Below are 20,831 nucleotides of genomic sequence, written 5' to 3'. Positions count from 1 at the left end.
GTAATGATAACGTTTGTCAAATCTTTTTTTTTTTTCCCCCCCATATAAATGAACGTCCGATACATTTAACTCGGTGCGACCATGCTGGGTGACCCTCTCAGCACCCGGTAAATCGGTCTGGATTCTGCAGTAGACAGTTTTACATCTGGTGTGACTTTCCTGCTCTGCACACCAGCAGTAATGTGTTTTACGACAACCAGCGAGTTTGCCAGAGCTGAAGAGCTACAGCTGTTCTGTCTTTATGAATACTGTAAATATATGTGAAAGCTTCAATTAAGCATCTGACAGACAGCTTGGACTTTGGACTTGTCCCCCTTGAAACGCAGTACAACATGCTGAAGGTTTCGACCTATGTATTTCACCTGGGACACAGAAAAGTCAACAACATGCACCTGTCCGTCGGGTGCTTGTGTTGAGCCTCAAAATATGTTTACAGTGGACATGCAGACAACATAACGTCTCAGAACAGCTCAGGGGGAGCTACTGTAGCCATGGAGACAGAGCAACTACAGCAGCAGGAGTATGGTGCTATGGAGTGTATGGCGAGAAAACCTAGGGAGCATCCAAGAAAAGTTTCTGATGGTCCAGATAAAAAAGAAACGAAAAAAATAAAAAAATCATGAATTATTGTCTTGGAACTGTGGAAATTTCTGTGTATTCAACAGTGTCTGTGTAATTAGTGTCACTGCCAGAGGGGGGAGACAAAAAAAAAAGGTTTAAAAGGAACATTTATAAGTTGTACTATTTTGGAGTGACAGTGCTGCCTCTGTTCAGTTGCGACTAAGATATGTTTGATGTATTTTTTCATTATCATGTATTCATATTTGTAATGAAGATATTGTATACTCTCTCAAAAAGCACACATCAGACACATCAGTATTAACTCTCCTCCCCAGGGAGTGCTGTGGTCCTGCTGTGGTCACCCTGCGGGTTTACCTGGGGGGAAGAGGAAGCCGTGGGTGAGGTGGTTGTTCTGGCTGTAGGTGGTGCAGCTCTGACTGTGATCAGCTGAAACTCTGGGGTCGACCCGGATACACTGAACACCGAGGGAAACCTCCGGTAGAGGAGTGATGTCCTCCTAATATAAGAGAGAGATATGGACACAATTAAACACTAATACATGTAAAATACATTCTGCAAAAAAAAAAAAAAAAGACAGACAGTTGTGGATGAAAGAGAGGGAATGAAAAGAAAGAGATGATGAAGAGAGCAGTGTGGGATTTAGAGAAAAATTAGTTTTGGGTACCATGTTGCATGCTTGTCCAAGTGTGTGTAGGTATTCATGTATGATGTGTGCGTGTGTCGTGTGAGCAGCTGCATCTTGTAAACCTGCAGCTCACATTTTCCTGTAAACACCGGACAAACACGCACGTTCACAGCTTCGCTCACTCAGTTTCTGTGTCAACTGGTGTTGCTTGACTTGTTGTTTATGTTTACATGTTTCTGTAGCTCCGTCATGTTCTGCTCTGATATAAACACACTTTCATTCACAGCGGACAACAACATCTGGCCTGTGAGGACTTTTACAACCAGACACCCAGTTTAAATGAATGAGAGGCACAAAGCACAAACACAAACTGTGTGAGGAAACATACCAAAATGTTGCTGGCATGTCAAAGTGCACTACACATGTTAGATTTCTGGACCCACAGATCAAAATGTTTCAAATCAAATTGCATACTGTATATTAAACTTCAGCTGAGCATTTTCCAAATTACTTCAGGGATGTTTTTATTTCAAATTTTTCAGTGAATTATAAAAAATCAGTTTGGAGGGACTTGAAACTTGTTGCAGAAAAGTAATCCATCACAGTGGAAAACATTTGTCACCTAATGTGGAATTGATCCCCCTCGTGGTGCATTCAAGGTCCAATAACATAACGATGACAAATCTCTAAAGACTTACAAGTTGGTGAAAAATAGGATAAGTAGTGATTAATGTTGCAATGAAAAGGCTGCAGTTCAGCGGCAAATTCTCAAAGACTTTTACAGACCTGCCAGCCTTGGCAAAATATTTTGAGTGCCATAATAGTGTAATGCTTATTTCACATGCTTCCACACGTCTTCACTTTGCACGCAATCATTTCACCATCTCACCAATATATCATCAAGTTATTCAATATATGAATCAGCTATGAAGAAAACAATACAGTTATATGTTCTGAAGAAGAAGTCTAACAAAAGGACATATTTACATTCACGAATAGCCAGCTTTTTGTGGGCATGTGTGAATAATGTGACATCAGTTCAGGCAAGGTTTTGACCATGTTTTTTTTTTAAATATCACTTACTCATTGAACTTTACTAATAGTCAAAAGTTACATTACAGCTGTTAAAAACAATTGTTTTAATGATTTATATGTTATGTAAAATAGTTGTGCTAATACAAACTGATAAAGTGGAATTAATTCAAGTATTTAATAAAAAATGGCATCATTTATTTTGTATACTGTAATATGTTTTGATTTTCAGGTACAAGCAATTATGTTGTGATGTAAAACACTGTCAGTCTCTTCCTGTCAGTGTCCTCCTCATCTATCACATTTATTTTAAATGCAAGGTGGGTTCGCGCACATGCATATTCACTTTGACTTAACTTTATATATAACTTTATATAACTTTATTTCTGCGGCACAGAGGAACTACTATGAAAAGTCGCGTTTGACAATCTGCAACACACAGACAACATAACTTAAAGTTACTTTTGTCAGTGTTTTCGTAGCTACCTAGCTACAAGCTAGCTAGCTTTAAAATTACGTAACGTTAGGGTAACATTATTAACTTTAAACAGTTGGACAGGTTAGGTAGGTCTGCGTCAACTTAACTCAGTTCACATTGTCAACTTTCCACATTCAACCCAGCCCGTTTACCTTAATATTAAAGCACCGCCCTCACCTGAGGAACCAGCCAGACTGGATGAGAAACTGTAACAACTGCTCGTGTTTTGGGGGACTGAAGCCAGCGTTATGATTGGTCAAATTCTTCTTCTTCTCTTATTCACCAGACTAGACGCTGCTGCCCCCTGCTGTTTGACGTATACTATTGAACTCAGGCATCACCAGCTTTTTGCTTAGTTTACATGTTGGCAACAATAAAAACTCTCAACAGACTCCCTGCTGCTAATGTCATGGGTTATCTATCTGCTGCAGGTTTATGTCTCTTCAAGTTGATTTTCCTAGAGATGAACAGAACAGTGGCTAATTGTAAGAAGAAGTCTAATGCATTAGACAGCAATGTGAAGTGCATTTATTATGTAGACTGTTCGCATTGTTATTGCAAAACCTCGAAAGTCACATGTCCACATTATAAATTGGGTTTTAAATTATACAAGTTACAGAAAAAAACGTAAGACATGTAATGTGTATTGAAGTTAGACATATAGTGGTTGTGGTTGGGGTCGGTCTCCAGGGAGCAACTTTAAATGAAAAAAAACAAGTGTGTGTTCACCTGTCGTGGCAGTGTGTATGCTGTCCACAGCGGCATGGCCAGCTCTTTGCTATATCCACTGATGAACTCCACATGATGAAGCAAACTGTACTCAGTGTCAAACATCACCGCTGGACGACCGAACGGTAGGTGAGTGCTGTCTGCATAAACACACACACATTTCAGCAAAGAGGTCAAGAAGCATCAATCTTAAGCCATAAAAACAAAAATCACAATTCTCCTCCTCAAAGCTGTGCAGACAGCTGTCAATACATGTCAGTCAGCAATAGATGCCATAGAAGCTATTAATCATTGATGATGATGTCTTTTAAAATACAGTGGGAATTGATAGGAAGAGGAAACTGGAAATAATGCTTCAGTTGTGAGAACTCAGTGATTCAGTACTGAGTTATAGTCATGTGTGGTGGCTTATCAGGACGTGATAAACACTTCATAAAAAACATTGTTTTGTTTTTCCATCGCATGGTACTAACTGCACAAGCACCAGGTACCAGGTGCTATCCACAACTATTGCCCAATGGAAAACCAAAAAAGGCGAGTAGAGTTGAGTCAAGTTGAGTTGGTACCACACAGTGGAAAAGGGCTATGTATAACAAGGAGATCTTCAATATTTTTACCGAAGGCTTGCTACTTCAAGAACCATGAACAGTTTTCTTCAGCAGCTCCTGCTGTGTAGATGACTTGTTTTCCACGTTTCCTGTTGCAGCACAGTTGTTATTTATCCTTAGAAAAACCACTGAAGTGTCAAGAAACCTACTGTAACTGTAGAGTCCGTCTGGTGCAGGACTGAAAGCTTCAATGACCTCCTCAACTTTGTTCTGTAAGATAAAAACACAGAGGTGTCAGGTTCTTTTGACCTTTTTCTACCCTCCAATTGAAGGATATCGATTAATGCAACTCTATTTTTTTTTACATCCGGCGAGGAGGTTCTGTTTTCACTCATGCCTGGTTGTGTGTTTGTCAGCAGGATTATAGAGGAAGTGCTGAACCAATTTACACCAAATTTAGAGGAGTGATGGTTCGCAGGCCAGGGACGAACCCATTAAATCTTGGTGTGGATCCAGTTTAAGGAGCATGAATTTTTTTTATCACTTTCCTCAACATTGTGATTTAACAGTTTCGCCAATTTCTCAGGAAATAATGTTTGGATCTTGATGTAAAACATCAGACATATTGATGGTGTTGAGATCAAAGACTTTACACTTCACTGCAGATCCAGATAATAATCCAGATCTGATATACATTGTTTGGCCTTTGGCGGAGGTATGCGCTCTGGACTCTAGTTTGTCATGTGACACAGCTGCAAATGCAGAGTCTGCTGAATTTGATCAGATGTTATAAATGATCTCTTGTGATGTCACAGTCCTCCACTGACCTCATCGTCACAGCTGCAGCCCAGGTCATGTGTCACAGTGACCTCGGAGTCAGACGCCAGTGACGGTGGCGTCACTTCCTTGGGCATGCTGGGTTCGTACGGCGGCTCTTTCAGCATGTCGTTCAGGCTGCCGTGGGTCCCATTGTTTGGGGCCGGCTTCAACCCCAACAAGTCTGACACAGACAAAACAGTAGAGAGCAGGAAGTGGGTCAGCTGGTCAGAAAAATAATAATTATAATAATAATTATAATAATATCATAATAATTTGAATCTGACATTTTGGGGATTCATTAATAAAGTTTCTTTTACCTCTCTTAAACTAATTGAACACAAAGGGACAGACATGAATGTTCCACCGTATTTTCTACTTCACACCATTAAAGCTGAATAATAATATTCTCACCACACATGATGTTGTATAACTCTATATTCTCAAACTCTGGCACTCTTTTCTGAAACTTGAAGCTTGGCCCGTGTCCCATAAAGATCGTCTGCACACACACAAAAAAAGTACAAAAAAAAGTACAAGTTAATCATAGAGAAATACTGTTTAGATGCATTGTTCCACCTAAAAGCATTTTGTCTACACTTGATATCTAACAAATGCATTGAATGTACAGCATATTCCTCATGAAACAGCTGATTTATGAGTCACCCGTGTGTTTGTACAAGTGAATGAGGTATACCCAAAAAAAGAGACCCACTTATCAAAGCCACGCGCCATGCTCCAAAAACTCCACACGGTACCATTAATACAATCTATCTAGTAAACAGTAGACAAGATACAGCACTTTACCCTCATGCTGGTTATCTTGTTGTCGAAGCCGTGGTCACCAAAGAAACCACAACGAGTCCTCAGTTTTTCTGGCATTTTCCTGAAAAAAATGTTTTTGCAAAAATTAAATCTTCATCATTTGATTAGAACTGATTGAAACTGAAACCTTATTGGATGCTACAGACATCTATAATCAAAAAGACATGGAAATCTCAATTTATACAATATGGGACCTTTAGCCTTAGAGGTGGACCTGGGATATGATTCAGTTCAGTTGAGGTTCTAAAGTCCACCCAGAGACACAGACAGGGCTGCTTGATGCTGGAAGTTTCCTCTTGATGAGGTAATAAATCATCGGTATTAGTTTCACATGCGGTGGACAAGATGTGAACCAGTGGCTCAGGCTACCTGGCGATGTGCCACTTCCTCTCCATCAGCAGATGGACGTCCTCGATCCTGCGGTTATTGGCGTAGTGAAGCCTCTTGGGTAAATGCTGCTTCAGGTACGGCTTGAAGTGCTGAGTTGGCATTTTACACTGAAACAACAAATAATGTAGGTGAACGACCTGTGCTCTTTTCTCGTCCCCCCCCCACACACACACACACAGACAAACACAGGCAGCAGCGCGCCGTTCGAGAAACTGCAGGAAACGGTTTGTGTGTGTTTTTGTTGTGGTACTTACAGTGAGGTTCGCAACAACTACTTTTGGGTCATCTGAAAAAAACAAAGGCAACATCACGTTAATATGGAGCCTGTTACACAAAAAAATAAAAAATGAAATAAAGCTCCGTCTTCATCCGTGTGTCTCACATGTAGTGGATTTGGGGTCGCGGGGTCGTATTCTCCCGAGAGAGCCAGGGATCAGCTGGATTTCGTCAATGTTGAGTGGGTAGCTGCTGAGAAACTCTGTCCTGTCACAGTGGGCCTCCTCCATACCTGAGACAGAGCAGACGGCCATGGTTTCTGTTACTATGTTTAAAGGGTCAGGACACTTAAAACTGAAGTCATGCCGCTTCGCTCTTCAAAGAGACAGTTTATGAAGATAGGGACTCCAGATCTAAATTTTCCGAGCTCTACAGTGGCCTCAACGCTTTTAAGTATGATCCTTGACTAATTATGGATCCCACTTGTTGTACCCTGCTTATAACACTGTAATGTAATGTCCCTTTTTCATCTGAGCTTTATTATTATATAATGGCTTTAATTTTTATTTAAGGAAAGGGAGGGACAAAATTATTTTATTCACATGTTTTCATTATAATTTTTTTTCCTTACACTATATTTTTTTAACAGTCATAACTATTTATGCTGATTGTGTAGAACAATGTTATGCAGAGCTCTGGTGCTGTTGTTTTTTGTTAAAAAAAAAAAGAGAACAAAACGTACTATAAACATACAAAAAAAAAAAACAACCTGCAGTTACATATATAAACATATTTTCTCACTTACTTTTTTGTTTTATTAGTCAAGATTTGAACAAATCTGCTGCTACTGAAAATACAAATAGGTGGATGGAGCGGCAGCAATGTGTCTTTCCAGAAACAATGTCCCAGTTACTCTGGTTACAGGGACTATTTCTTTTGTAGACAGTAGCTTCTTAATAAAATAACCAAAGCTGCAAACCCAATACTTCAGGTTTGAGGAGACAGGATTCTGCTGAAACAAGCTGCATTCAAGCTTTTTTTTTTTTTTTTTTTTTTTTTAAATATTGGTTGTCTCTCTGAACACTTTATGAACTTTCATTCACCTCTGTTGGGTGAAGGCAGGAATCTTGAAACCACCTCTATTTCCATGCCTAGATACTACTAAGTGAGAAAATCTGTTCTGCTTGTACTATGAATGAACTTACTCTTTAAAAGTCATCTAATATGGAGACTATTAGGGCTGATTAAAAGGCCAAGCACAGCCAATATCACCATATATATATTATATTTCTGGTAATATATTAGTGACACTGCAACATCTAGAGAAAAACACCTGACTGAGATCTGAGATCAAGGTTCAAATGAGAAAATCAGCATCCCTGTGAATCCATCAGAGATAGGCTTGGGATGTGTTTAGCCTAGCTTAGCATCAAGACGGAGGCAGAGAGAAGATGCTAGTCGTCTCCTACTGTATCTTCTCCCCTACCAAGGCGTCAGAGGTTACACAAAGGTCGTACCATGGTCTCCTACGATGATGACGTTGACGCAGCGATGCAGGTTCATCTGCTTTAGACCATTCATCAGCTGACCAATGATGTTGTCCAGCTCTCTCAGAGGGTTATCCAGCTGTAAATAACAACAATGTAATGATGTAACAAAGCCACTGAAACACACACACACACACACACACACGACATTCTTCAACCCTCCGGTCCCACACTCACCTCACTGCTGAGCGGTCCCAGTCGATGTCCGTAGGTATCGGGCTGCTCTGAGTGGACGGCGTAAACATACGGCCTGGAGAGAGACGGCACATACAACTTAATCATGAGGTGTGAGAGTGTTTTAAGGTCACCATGACGACTAAACATCTTTGAAACCCTTCACTGAGTTTCACCTCACCTCAACGGAGAAACACAAAAAACCTGCCTAACCTCACAACACTATAAAACCATGGTATGTAGCTCAAATAAGACCAGCAACAATCACCAGGTTTAAACATACAGTACAATCTAAGTTTTTTTTTATATTTTCAAATGTGTATAGGCATCAGCACACACTTAACTCCAGAAGTAAATTCTGAAACATGCATATTCTCAGTCACAGTTGAGTAAGAGCACAACACAACTTGTTCATGCAGGTGCACACACAACTCAAAAGAGTCTCTCCAAAGAGTCCAATGGAGTCACAGCTTAAAACTGCTGAATAGGTACAAAGCACCAGCAGAAAAAAGTTCAATCAAATCCAAAAGTTGGCTTTTTGTGTTAAAGTTAAAAACGAAGGTCACAACACTTATCCCTATTAGTTATAATAACATTTTATTGACCTTGCTGCTAACATATGCTATAGGGACGCAGTGAAGCCAGACACAACTTGTACGAGAGTCATTGTCCAACATTGGAAATTAAGGTTTGAAGATTGAGAGTAGGTGAAATTTCTCCCAGTCAGTCATCAAAACAGTCCATTCATCCATCATTTTATGACTCAGTGAAGTATACATGCTTTAAAAACTGTATCAATACAACACAAATGGACAATAACACATTATTAACCGCTTCTATTGTTTGTATTATAAGCTGGATCACTCTCATTGTTAATGTTATTAGTTAGACCTGTGCTTTTCCTGCTATTAACCAAGTAGGACGTTTCCACCATGAGAAAAGTTTACAAGAACCAGGTTGTTAAAAAGTTTCTTCCTCGTGTTCTCAGAACAGAAAGACGCACCTCTCGTTATCAGGCAGATGCAGCCATCGCAGGATCGTCAAAATCCTCCTCTCCAGAGGAATCACCCTGTCAACAAAACAATGTGAATGATTAAGTGGCAGGACTTCAAGTCTAAAAATTGATGCACGGAACGACACAGACGATACACACTGGCTGTTATAACAGAGTCTTCAGTTTGTATTTTTACTTTTATTCTTTCTTACAATAATTGATTTAGACTCGTGTTATGATCAAGTGGTCTCTGATTATATGATGCTCTTGTGCGTTTATGTAAATCAGCAGAGCTCAGTGGCTTTGAGTCGTCAATAGCCTCTGTTGTGACTGAGTGTGTGGGAGTATTGTCCTGTGTCTGTCCATTGTCAGTCAGTCTCAGGATGTGACGAGCCCTCAGCCACTCCTGCCCTCGTGATCATTAGGTCATGGATATGTCTGCAATAAACCGTCTGTTGTCATTTCTCCTAATCTGTCACTGAAAACAAACTCTGTATTGCTGTGAACACAGCGCAAGAAGCCATTTAACTCCCTTAACTCTGCCATTGTGATGTTGCTCAGACTTAATGCAGCCACTATGGCAACATTTTTGTCAGTACGCTCAGAAATTGTACAAGGGTTTGAATTTTCCAAATACTGTGGTATTTTATTAGTATATTATTAGATATTTTGCAATTTCTAGATTTTTAGACTTGAGTTCATATGTTTGACCAAAACTAAACCTAAACTACCTTTAACCTCGATCCTATCAACTCAGTCTCAAAGGTTTATTTGTAAGTTACCAGTTCAGTGTCTGAAGCTATTGAAAAATATTCCAGTACTAACTTAAGTACCAAGGCCAGAAGAAAGTGCCTGCTTTCACTCCTTGTTCCTCTGCTGTGATCCAGATCTGTAACACAGAAAAGACAAATTATAATGTACTTTGTTCAGTGTGTGCTTGGAAACCCCAGTGTACATTTGTCCATGTCCTAACTCCATACTACACAGCCTAATAACTGTATATAGTAAATGTACTACGCTGTTAGAGTGTACCATTTTTCCAGTAACAGGAATAATGAAATACACACACTGATGAACACCGTTCAAACTGCACCTTGGGAATACCAATCAAGACATCATCTAACATCTAGGAAATCTCACCGATGTTCAGATGAGAAAATGAGTGTCTCTGTGAATCCATTACAGACATTACGATGTTCAGCCTAGCTTAGCAGTTAAAAGCTGCTAGCTTACCTCCACCAAAAGCAGTCTTCTCTTGCACATCATATCCTGTTAGCCAACAAGCTAGGCACCAGTATTCTTAAGAGTTAGCTGGGTTTTGTTATGACAGTGGTCAAACCCCAGGAGTTTTGAGATGCCATCTGTTGCCGACTCTAACAAATCCCGAAACAATAACATCTACTTCTCTTACAATTAAGATAACAGTTTAACTAACAGTTTCTCCTTAATTCTAGTGTTTCTAAAAGCAGAGCTAAAATGTTATAAAACTATAATTTCTCATTTCTCATTGGGCCTCCAGAATAGGAAACTAGATGTAGTTACTATGAGCTTTTTCAAAGTTTCAGCTGTGTCAACACATAATGAGTGATATGAAGTAACTGGTTTATTTAGTCAGCCTGTGAGTTTGAACTGATTGATCATAATCTGGTATCTGGAGTTTACTCACTGGCTGTCCGCCCCACCAGCGGTGGTTCAGTTTCTCTCTGGTGCGCAGGCTGAAGGTGGCATTAAACACTGGGTCATGCATGGTGTTCCCCACAATCCCATGGGACTCTGGGTAAAGACCCTGTAGAGAGATCCCACAGAACAGAGTCACTATAGTTAACATATTCAGTAGTATAGTTAAAAATCAGTGCTGCAGCAGGGTCACAACGTGAACATGCTGTAAGGACATTTTGAACATGGCAAACACGTGTATTTACTTAGCCTACAAATGTAGGAGTACATATTAACAGCCCTGCTTTACTGTACCCTCTAGTGTTACATGATAAAGACATGAACCAGGGATTTAGATACAATCCAGTGTCACTTACTGTGGCCAGGGTGTATAAATTTGGGAATGTTTTTGATGGGTAGACTGGTCGCATGTAGGGTGCCGACGTACCACACTCTCCTGAGGGGAAACATGCAAGCTTTTTAGTATTAAACTCCATAAGACATTTTATTATAACACACAACTGTTAACATGGACAAAAGCCTCTGTAAGATTCACACGCATCATGACTTCTACAATCATTACGAAAGCATTCAGATAAAAACAGTACAAAGTCAAATAAAAAACATACTGAGCTTGTGTATGTTGGGGATGACAGATTTGCCCTTCTTCAGGTAGGAGGCTCTGAACCCGTCAACAGACAGCATGATGAGCGGAGGACGGATGAAGCTGAGGGGGTTGACGAAACAAGTGAAACCACCATTGACAATTTTGGAGCATTTAAATGTAATGGAAAGATCTTTTGAATTGTTGATTGTTGACTGTTGCTAAGTGATCAGTCCGTCAGCCCAGTTTGAGGTGTGTTTATCGAACAGCTAAAACAGCGGCAGTCCTGAACTACCCCTAACTTTAAGACACATTTAGTCCTTTGGTCTCTTTGGGAGTAGCTTAAACAGACACTCAACAGAAACCTTGCATTGCAAAACGAGGATGCTAAGTTTGAAAGACACGGGTGTTTACGAAAGTCACTTTGCATTATGGGAAACGCACCGTGCACAATGGTATACTTGTAAGGACTAAGAGTCCTCTCAACCTCTGCTGAATCAATTTTGATATTTGTTATCGTTTTAATAAGGCCGTCAAATCTATGCAAGTGCTCAGTTGTGCTGTTGCTCCGTTACCTGTAGCCGAGAGTGATGTCACAGTGTACTGACACGCCCTGGAGCACACCTGTACGTAACTGCAGCAAGGTGAGGACTTAAACCTTTAACCTTTAATCTTAATTAATGCTTATTGGGTTTCTCTTTGGAGTCTGAAGGTTTGGACACTGTCCCTTTAATTGACCAGTTAGAAGCTACTTGTTGCTGTAAATAATTATAAATATGTACCTATTAATCAAGAGGAAAAGCAGCGATTTTCAATGACCTACATTTGATTGTTTATTATTACTCCATCAGTGTTAGACTCACCCTGCAGGGCATTCAGCACTCTGGATCTCCTCACAGTCTTCTTGCACCCATGAAGTCTCACCTCAGAGGGAAACAAGAGGACACAGTCATCACCCGCTTTCATGCAAATTTAATTTTCCATTTATAAATATAGTAAAAAAAAGTAAGTACAAATTAAAGCAAGTACCTTTGCAGAGTGACTTGTAGTTGGAGCAGCAGTCTCCTTTCTCCAGACAGTCCTCTGAGCAGTGGCAGGCATGGTCGTCGTTCCTCGCCTCCCCACAGCGATCCTGCGAGCACTCGAACCCTCCGCCTGCCACACAGGGAGGAGGAAGTAAATCGCTTTATTACAGCCACCTCACTGCTGTAAAACACCTCTCAGTGAGGCTCATTAAAACACCATGAATTAATACAATGAAGTGTGAAACATTAAATCTGTCGTCAGACCTGCAGTCTGTTACTAATTACCCAGTTAAAGCGGATCTTGTTTAAAAAAAAAAAAGACAAGAAACTCATGGATATAGATTTCATTTAGAGACTTTTTGTGTCTTGGAAAATGTCCCAGTGCTGTCTGCCTAATGTTTTCAAGATGAAACTGTGATCGCCAAGTCTAAATTAGCTTCAGATGAAAATTACCATTGTGGCTAGAATTAAAAAACTGACTTTTTTCATATAAATGAGTCTTCCCTGTTTAAATCCTCTGCTTTCAGAGGTAGTGTTACATTTTACTGGCAGATAAATCCTTCTCAATATTACTTACACATTGCACAAAATATTGAGTTTTAAATTGAAAGTCTGGCGATATTCTCTATTTTTCCTACTGTCAACAAGTATTATGTCTGTATCAAAATCACACACACCGTCCTGCTGCAACAAATATTCTCTAGAGAACCAAATGTGGATTAATCCACTACTGAAAATAGTCCTAAACAGATCCACTATTTATTGTTTGTGTAACATTAAAGGTCCCATATTGTGTAAAAGTAGATTTCCTTTTCCTTTTCCTTATTCGATTATAAAGCAGGTCTAGGTTCTATAATAATACTGTAAAAGTATCAAAGCGCTCAGTGTTAAAACGAGCCGTCAGGACTTCCTGTAACTTTGTAATGGCATAAAAAAGCCATGCCACAAGCCACGCCCACCTGAACCCACCATCCAACCTTTCAGGATTTGGTTTCTCTGAGTGTTTTACCTGAAATCTGCGATATTTTTATTGGATCACTCAGAAAACAGTCAGCCAGTCAGAGGAGAGGCTCAGAGCCTCCTCTCTTCTGATTGGCTCACCGACCTGTTGTTACTAGAGCTCCAGAGAGAAGCCTGAGAGAGGAGATGTAAAACTACACTGAGATGGTTTTTGGTTCTTAAAACCACAAATATATCTTCTAATGGATCAACACTTCAAATAAAACACAGGAAACGTGTAAAATAGAGATTTTTAATGATAAAAACTACAGTGGCCAGCTGTTGTAGAAAATTACTGAGCATTTTACATCAGATTTACATCTTTAATAGGTACCAATGGGTTTTGTACTGACAGCCACAGACTGTCAGAAGATATTGAGAGATGGACTAACAAATTGTTTGTTTTGGTCTTCTCCTTCAGATTTGTTTACTATAAGAAAAACATAATAATACCAGTTTTATTCTACAACAAGAAAGCGGGAGAAGTGATGTAGGTAGGGGGACACTGTGTCAGACTCACCTGTTTTCAGGCAGTGCTCGTCGAAGTCCGAGCAGCAGCTGTAGTAGGTTTTACACAGATTGTCACATCTGCATCCTGGAGGTTTGGCCTCCTCCAGCTCAAAGCACCTCCTCTTACAGGAGCCCGCTGAGCTGACCCACTCTGAGACGACTGGAGGGAGGAGAGGTGCATTTAGACAAGACCGCTGCAAAACACACTCATCTGCAAAGCTTGGCATGTAAAGATGATATCCACTCTCACCTTACTCTCACTCTCTTTCTTATTTGAAAACTATTTGCCTAAGCAGACCATAGATGTTTAGTATTATCTCCCACTCTACAGGTAGCTTTTGGATTCAGCAGTCGTGTAGCAGAATTTCGAAGTAGTCTTTTCGTTTGTTACAATATTTTTGTGTGACAAGTGTAAATGTTTGGGAAATTCTTTGGTCTCTTAGTTTTCTAGAGCTAGCTGCTGAACAGTAGTGATTTATTTAATTCATATTATCTTCTTCTTTTTACTACATCATTTCTCAAGAAAAAGGACAGGAAGTCTCAGATTTTAAAGTGTCTAGTTTAAAGTGAAAGGACATTTAAAACCAGGACCACGATTGTTCCACATGTAAACAAAAAAAAAAACAAACAGATATTTGCATTTATTCTGAATGTATTGTGTGTGATCGAACATCAAGGCTGATCCCACCTTTAGTGTGAGGTGGTGGGTTGTCTCCTCCATCTGTAGGCCCACTGGCTTGAAACACATACGCTCTGCTGACATCAGAACCCAACAGGCAGATCACAACCACTACCTGCAGGAAACCACAGACCACAGTCACAAAACCACTGCCCACTTTCCACTCATGAAGCTCAGAGCTCAGGCTCAGCAGCCCGGGACACTGAACTGCTGACGCTTACCAAAACAGGACTGGAAAGGTTCGTCACTATGCCACCCTAAGAGGTTGTTTTCTTCTCCACTGAGACACATTCGTGGTCGCACCTCACCAAAGGGGGTCAGAGGTCAACGGGCAGCCAGGAATGGCAACCCTGGAGAAGCTGAAGTTGAGTGTTGTGTGATTCTGCTGCCTTGTATAGCTCAGAGAAGAGTCTGCCACTAACCCACTACTGATAAAGGCTCAGTTCCCACCACAGTCACACAACATAGTGTGCAGAGCTCATTAAGGTTCATAAGCGTAAGAGCCGTTTCCATCTACAAGTAGAAATGAAGGATGTTTAACCACGAGATGAAGGCGCTTCCTGAATTTGACAGAAATAATGTCAGCCAAACAAACAAGGGCAGAAACAGAAATAAGTTCAATTCACAACAGAGCAGTGAGACAAGGTTGTTCATGAGCAGAACTGTTGAACTGTTGTTGATTGACACTTGGGGACATTTCATGAACTAAATAACAAAAGTTCAAATGCTGTCAAGATGCATGTGAGCAAGGTGCTTGACCCCCAAACACAAGGCATTCAGGAGAGATAACACAGACCCTCTGGCAGCTCTTTGGAAACAAAAAAGTCCAGCAGTAATGACAATGGTATCATAATTTTTTGTCAGTACGAGGCATCAGGATTCTTATTCTGGTCGCTTGAATCCAGCCCAAACTTAAACCCTTTCATCGTCAGAACTGGCTTCAAGTTTACAGCTGACAGCAGAATGGAAAAGGCGGCTGATCTCTACTGATGACTCTACTGTCCAACAGTTCACACAGCATGCCTCAGGTGCGTTCACGTTCTGGATTCAAGGTGAATTCCGTCTGGTAGAGGTTGATCTCAGATTAACTCGTACGACTGACGTGCCGCTTTCGCATACTCCACTGACACGTATGTTCAAGTTGTCCAGGGCTTTCTAGGAGAGAAGATTTGATCTGAGACGATCCAGATGTTTGCTCAGTTTCTGAGCTGTAACTAATATTTTGAAGAAAGCTCCTGCAAACACTTCCAGGAACACTGGAGCTCCATGGAAAACGTGTGAGAGCCAGAATCACTGAATCAAGAACTGAATGCTCAGACACATCTCACTGAGCCAGAGCACAACCCGAGCACCACTGTGAGCTTTTATTGTATCATCAACGCAGCAAGAATGTGGCCCGGTGTGTTCTTTAAAACATTGTCACTCATCACGTAAGCTGGAGTTACAGGTGGAGATAAATAGTATATATATTTTAAAGCGTGGAACTAATTGTCTCCATTGTTTCTCATTACAGGAATATTATATGATTATTACCTCATCCACTACAAAAGACAGAGGAGCCTTCTCAGGTCTGTTCCTAGAGTAATTAATGATGATGTTGATGATGATGATGATGATGATGATGAGGATGATGATGTCAAACGCACGCCCTCACAGATGGAAACAGTCCATGGTGTAACCATCAACCTACAATTTTTGTTTGCCTTTACCTCCCCCTGCTAAACAAATCTGTGTGTCACTGTTGACAATAAGCTTTTCCACGCAATCCATCGCCATCATCATCATCATCATCATCATCCTCATACATCTCTGCCCCAAAATAAGGCAACATGAAGCATAAATCACACTCCTGCTCAAACTTCTGTGATTTCCTCCCTCGTTGCATCGATATGAGGCAAAGTGCAGTTCTCTCACCCACAGGTCGATTCTGCAAGAGCGCAATCTCTCTCTTTTGTCGGGGTAGTAAGAGGAGGAGGTGGAGGAAGGGACGGGGGTGTACGGGGAGACACATCAACCGTCCAAATGAAAAGTTAAAAGAAAGCCACATGAGAATTAAACAACGACACTGCCACAGTCTTACCGTACCAAATAGCCCAGTAGCATGTTGCAAACAGCGGATCCACGTTTGGCATTCCCCCCTGAAAAAAAACCGAAGGCTTGTCCGATATAAGCTCCTCTGTGCGCCTCTGCAGATCGATGGAGCGCAGGGGTCCAACTCTCTCTCTCTCTCTCTCTCTCTCTCTCTCTCTCTCTCTCTCTCTCTCTCTCTCTCGCGTTGTTTGCCCTTTGCCTTGCTTCTACCTCTGCCTCTCTCTCTCTCTCTCTCTCTCTCTCTCTCTCTCTCTCTCTCTTGGGCCAATAGGCATGACGTAATGGTGACAGCTGTGGTCTGGGACAAGAGTACGTCAGGTCGAGGTGACGCTCCGGAGTCCAACGCAGTCAGCAGCACTGAACCGATCACCCAGCGAGGAAGAGAGAGGCACTCAGAGGGAGAACAGGGGCCTGTGTGATCTCTGATTCCCCCCTCCACACTTCACAGTCTGTCCTACAGGAATATGGAGATCTTATTGGCCTTTTTGGTGATCCCGGTGATCCCATACGCAAATGTAATATATGTACATATATTGAAGTTACATAAATGAAATATATGTACACATAGAATATACTGTATACATATATGTATATAGGCTAATATTGTAGACAGATCTTATATGATACATGAATATACATTATATCCATCCCAAAGACTGTGGGTATATGTTGATATATAAACAGAAGGTCTAAAAGTCTGAGACCACTAGTCAGACATGTTTAAAACTAGTGAGAAATTAATAAGAAAAAAATATATAAACATATAGATTTTTTTAACATGTATGTTGTTTTAATAAACTTGCATAATTAAATAAAATCTATAATGTTAATACATGTTAAATCATGTTAACACATACTTTTTACATAAAAAATCATCACATAGATCACATTTTTAATATATGTACATATACAAATTTTACTATGGGCATTTCATATATTGTATAAACTTATATCATCATATATCCAGAGGATGTACACTACCGGTCAAAAGTTTTAGAACACCACACTTTTTCCAGTTTTTTACTGAAAATTATTCAGTTTATTGTGTCATTGCACTCTGAAATGAAAGAATAGAACAAATATGCAATTTGAGTTGAAAAAATAATCAATTTATAGACCAAAATGTATTCTAAACTTTTGACTCATCAAGTAGCCACCTTTGGCAGATATAACAGCTGAACACACTCGTGGCATTCTTTCTACAATAGAAATCAAATATTCTTCAGAAAGTTCTTCCCAAGTCTGTTTCAGAAGTTCCCATAAATGTGTGGCACTTGTAGGTTGCTTGGCTTTCACTCTTCTGTCCAGTTCATCCCAAACCAGCTCGATGGGGTTTAAGTCTGGAGACTGTGCTGGCCACTTGCTATGTCCATGTTTTTACAAGCTTACCATCTTGTCCTTTTTTCCTGAGGTAGTTTTGGCATAGCTTGGACTTGTGTTTGGGTCATTATCTTGCTGTAGGATGAACCTCTGACAACTAGGCGCATACCAGAGGGTATTGCATGGCGCTGCAGAATTGCTGTGGTAGCCGTATTATTTCAGGGTGCCGCTCACCTCTGTACAGGTCACCGACCCTGGATCCACAAAACAGCCCCAGACCATCACACATCCTCCTCCATGTTTGACAGTTGATGTCACACACTGTGGAACCATCCTCTCGCCTACTCGACGGCGTACAAAGATCCTGCGTGATGAACCGAAGATTTGAAATTTTGATTCATCAGTCCATAATACCTTCTTCCAGTCTTCAAGTAGTCCAATGGCAGCGTTTCGTGGCCCAGGAGAGCCTCTTTGTCTTATTCTGACATCTTAGCAATGGCTTTCTTGCTGCAACTCGTCCTGTCAAACCTGCAGCTCGAAGTCTTCTCTTCACAGTTGAAACTGAGACTTGCTTACTACGACCACTATTAAGCTGTGCTTGAATCTGTTGTCCTGTGAGCCGCCTTCATGCAAGCTGTTAACTCTCAGAAACTTGTTCTCTGATTCAGTTGTGGCTTTGGGTCTGCCAGACCACTTCCTGTCAGAGTTTCCCCCAGTTTCTGAGTGCCTTTTGATGGTGAAGAAAACTGTACTCACTGACACCTTGACTTTCTTTGCAATTTCCATGTAGGAAAGACCTACATTTTTAAGTGTTATGATGGTCTGTCTCTCTTCCATTGTTAATTGCCTTTTTCTCGCCATTTTTGTAGCAACACACTACTTTCTGCAGTACAATACTGTTCACCTGATGCTCATGAGGGTCTGGTACCACAGTGTGTTCCAACACTGCTTTTATGCAGACAGAGGGGGTTGTATGTAGTCAAGAAAAGTTGGAACACCTGTAGGAATTAGTAGCACCAGCTTTCAAGGCTGATTCAACCTTCATTGCTGCAGAATTGTTAACCGACTTCGTGTTCCCTGAAAAAGGCCTTTTTGTATAATTCTGAAATGTACATTATTTTTCAGTTTTGGGTAACCAAACCTTTTTTTTTAACCTCTGGCTGTTCAGTACTTACCTTTGTACCATTTCAAGCTATTCATTGGACTTGCACGACTTGAATTGCAATAAATAACTGGAAAAATTAGGGTGTTCTAAAACTTTTGACCGGTAGTGTATATATGTGATAATAATATATCCCCTGATAGGTGACATATATGGCAACATCACTCTTTATATAGGGACATGTATGTCATATATTACATTTCTGCATGGGATGTGGGGGTTTATGCTGAAACGTCAGTAATAAGTTGCCACCAAAGTTTTTACTACTGATGTTTAAGACAAACACATTTTTGTCACAACATGTCAGAAGGACATTGTTTTGAAATTTGCAGAGAAAAGTTGTGGTCGTGTGAGTCAAAGTCCTGCCACACCAAGCTGAGCTGAAACAATTACAGTATATGCTGACTGATCAAATGCTTTGTCTTGCCCAACGTCTTACAGTGAAATTGCAGCAACACAAAGTGACTGTAGGCTGACACTGCAAAGACAAACAAAACAAAGTAGCCCCTTTCCATGCTTTGAAAACACGTATAAGAAGCGTAAAAGCCAAATAAACCTAACGAAAAATGTCTGCAACAGACATTTCAATCTGAACCACAAACATCAACCCAGTGGTGGCACCAGGGGGAAAGTCAGGGGATCATTAAAGTCAGTAGAGTTCATCCTCTGGATGAATGTCTGTACAAAATTTTATGGCAATCAAACCAGAAGTTGTTGAGATATTTCAGGCTAGACCAAAGTGCATGGCGGACTGAGCAGCCACCACCACCATCCTTAGAGGCATGTGTTGTAAACAGGGTTTGAAATATAATGAAATATAATGGGAAAAGCCAAACTTAATGGGCCAGTCAGGCGCCTAACAATGGCACAACCAGTTTGTTTATTTGTTGTGTGTTACATGCCTCTTGTATGCTTGTGACTTTGTCATCTTGAGTTAGGGCAAATCCTGACATTAAATCATCCAAGAAGTCATATCTGGAAGCACTTTGAATTTGGCAATAGAGCTAAAAAAAAAAAAAAGGAAGAAGGCTGATTCTGTAAAACACATCTGCTTTACAGTAACATCAGCCTGCCTCCCACATGGTACAGTGGAAAACACTGCTAATCAACAGAATGTTAATTCTGCAGTTCATGGATGTGTTGTGATTGAATTGATTTGATTTGAACAGATTACATGTTTAATTTGTTTGAACTTGATTCAAATTTAAATGAATCTAATCCTCGGTCTCACCTGTTGTAGAGTTAGGATCATCAGATGTGCGTTGATGTGCACTCAATAAGAGAATAACACCGATCAAAATACACCAAAAGATGCGCTCACGTTCCTGCTCTCCACGTTCTCCACCTTGTTCACGCGCGACAACCGTCCATTGCAAGGCTGTCTGAAGCAGTGCGTGCACATACCACCCACACAGCACTTCCTGTCCTGTGTGGCTCATCTTAGATAACGATCACAGGTGTCCTCTGAGAGCTCAGACGCGACCGGATTCGCCCTCCAGCTCTTCACTGAAGATGTCTGTGCAACGGAGGAGATTTAGGCGCAAGAATCTTCACTTTGACCTCTGAGAGACACATGTCAGCGGGGCAGTCAGAGGTCAGGTGCAACAGGTAAGTTTAGTGTCAGTCCAGGACAGTGGCTATCGCATTTCCTAACATCCACATACGTCTTTTTTTTTTTGCACCTTCTTTACTTCTTGAGTTTGGGGTTGCGGCTAAGAGGAGGAGCCACGTTTGGGCCCCAAAATCACTAAACCGTCTCTCTCTACTACCTGAGCTGCTACTGCCTGGGGATCATTGATGATGATGACTGATATTACAGACAGAATGAT

General features: G+C 40.7%; 1 protein-coding gene across 1 annotated transcript in view; it reads right to left on the bottom strand.

Annotated features, from left to right (window-relative positions):
* LOC111230632 (ectonucleotide pyrophosphatase/phosphodiesterase family member 2-like) overlaps positions 1-16,646 on the bottom strand; it is a 40,714-nt gene extending 24,068 nt beyond the window's left edge. The window contains exons 1-21 of the mRNA XM_022757416.1: positions 16,515-16,646; positions 14,439-14,544; positions 13,761-13,910; positions 12,246-12,371; positions 12,080-12,140; positions 11,242-11,339; positions 10,990-11,069; positions 10,623-10,742; positions 9,790-9,845; positions 8,966-9,031; positions 7,966-8,038; positions 7,759-7,867; positions 6,408-6,533; positions 6,280-6,311; positions 6,005-6,132; positions 5,618-5,696; positions 5,225-5,312; positions 4,822-4,994; positions 4,204-4,264; positions 3,447-3,586; positions 937-1,078 (exon numbers count right to left, since the gene is read on the bottom strand). Coding sequence (XP_022613137.1) covers positions 937-1,078; positions 3,447-3,586; positions 4,204-4,264; positions 4,822-4,994; positions 5,225-5,312; positions 5,618-5,696; positions 6,005-6,132; positions 6,280-6,311; positions 6,408-6,533; positions 7,759-7,867; positions 7,966-8,038; positions 8,966-9,031; positions 9,790-9,845; positions 10,623-10,742; positions 10,990-11,069; positions 11,242-11,339; positions 12,080-12,140; positions 12,246-12,371; positions 13,761-13,910; positions 14,439-14,544; positions 16,515-16,532 — 2,032 coding nt within the window. The 5' untranslated portion in view covers positions 16,533-16,646. The remainder of the gene's footprint in view (positions 1-936; positions 1,079-3,446; positions 3,587-4,203; positions 4,265-4,821; positions 4,995-5,224; positions 5,313-5,617; positions 5,697-6,004; positions 6,133-6,279; positions 6,312-6,407; positions 6,534-7,758; positions 7,868-7,965; positions 8,039-8,965; positions 9,032-9,789; positions 9,846-10,622; positions 10,743-10,989; positions 11,070-11,241; positions 11,340-12,079; positions 12,141-12,245; positions 12,372-13,760; positions 13,911-14,438; positions 14,545-16,514) is intronic.
* Between the last annotated feature and the right edge of the window lie 4,185 nt (positions 16,647-20,831).

This window comes from Seriola dumerili, unplaced genomic scaffold (assembly GCF_002260705.1).
Source record: "Seriola dumerili isolate Sdu_G_001 unplaced genomic scaffold, Sdu_1.0 BDQW01000276.1, whole genome shotgun sequence".
Classification (NCBI taxonomy): Eukaryota; Metazoa; Chordata; class Actinopteri; order Carangiformes; family Carangidae; genus Seriola; species Seriola dumerili.
This window is presented reverse-complemented; position numbering and strand designations above follow the sequence as displayed.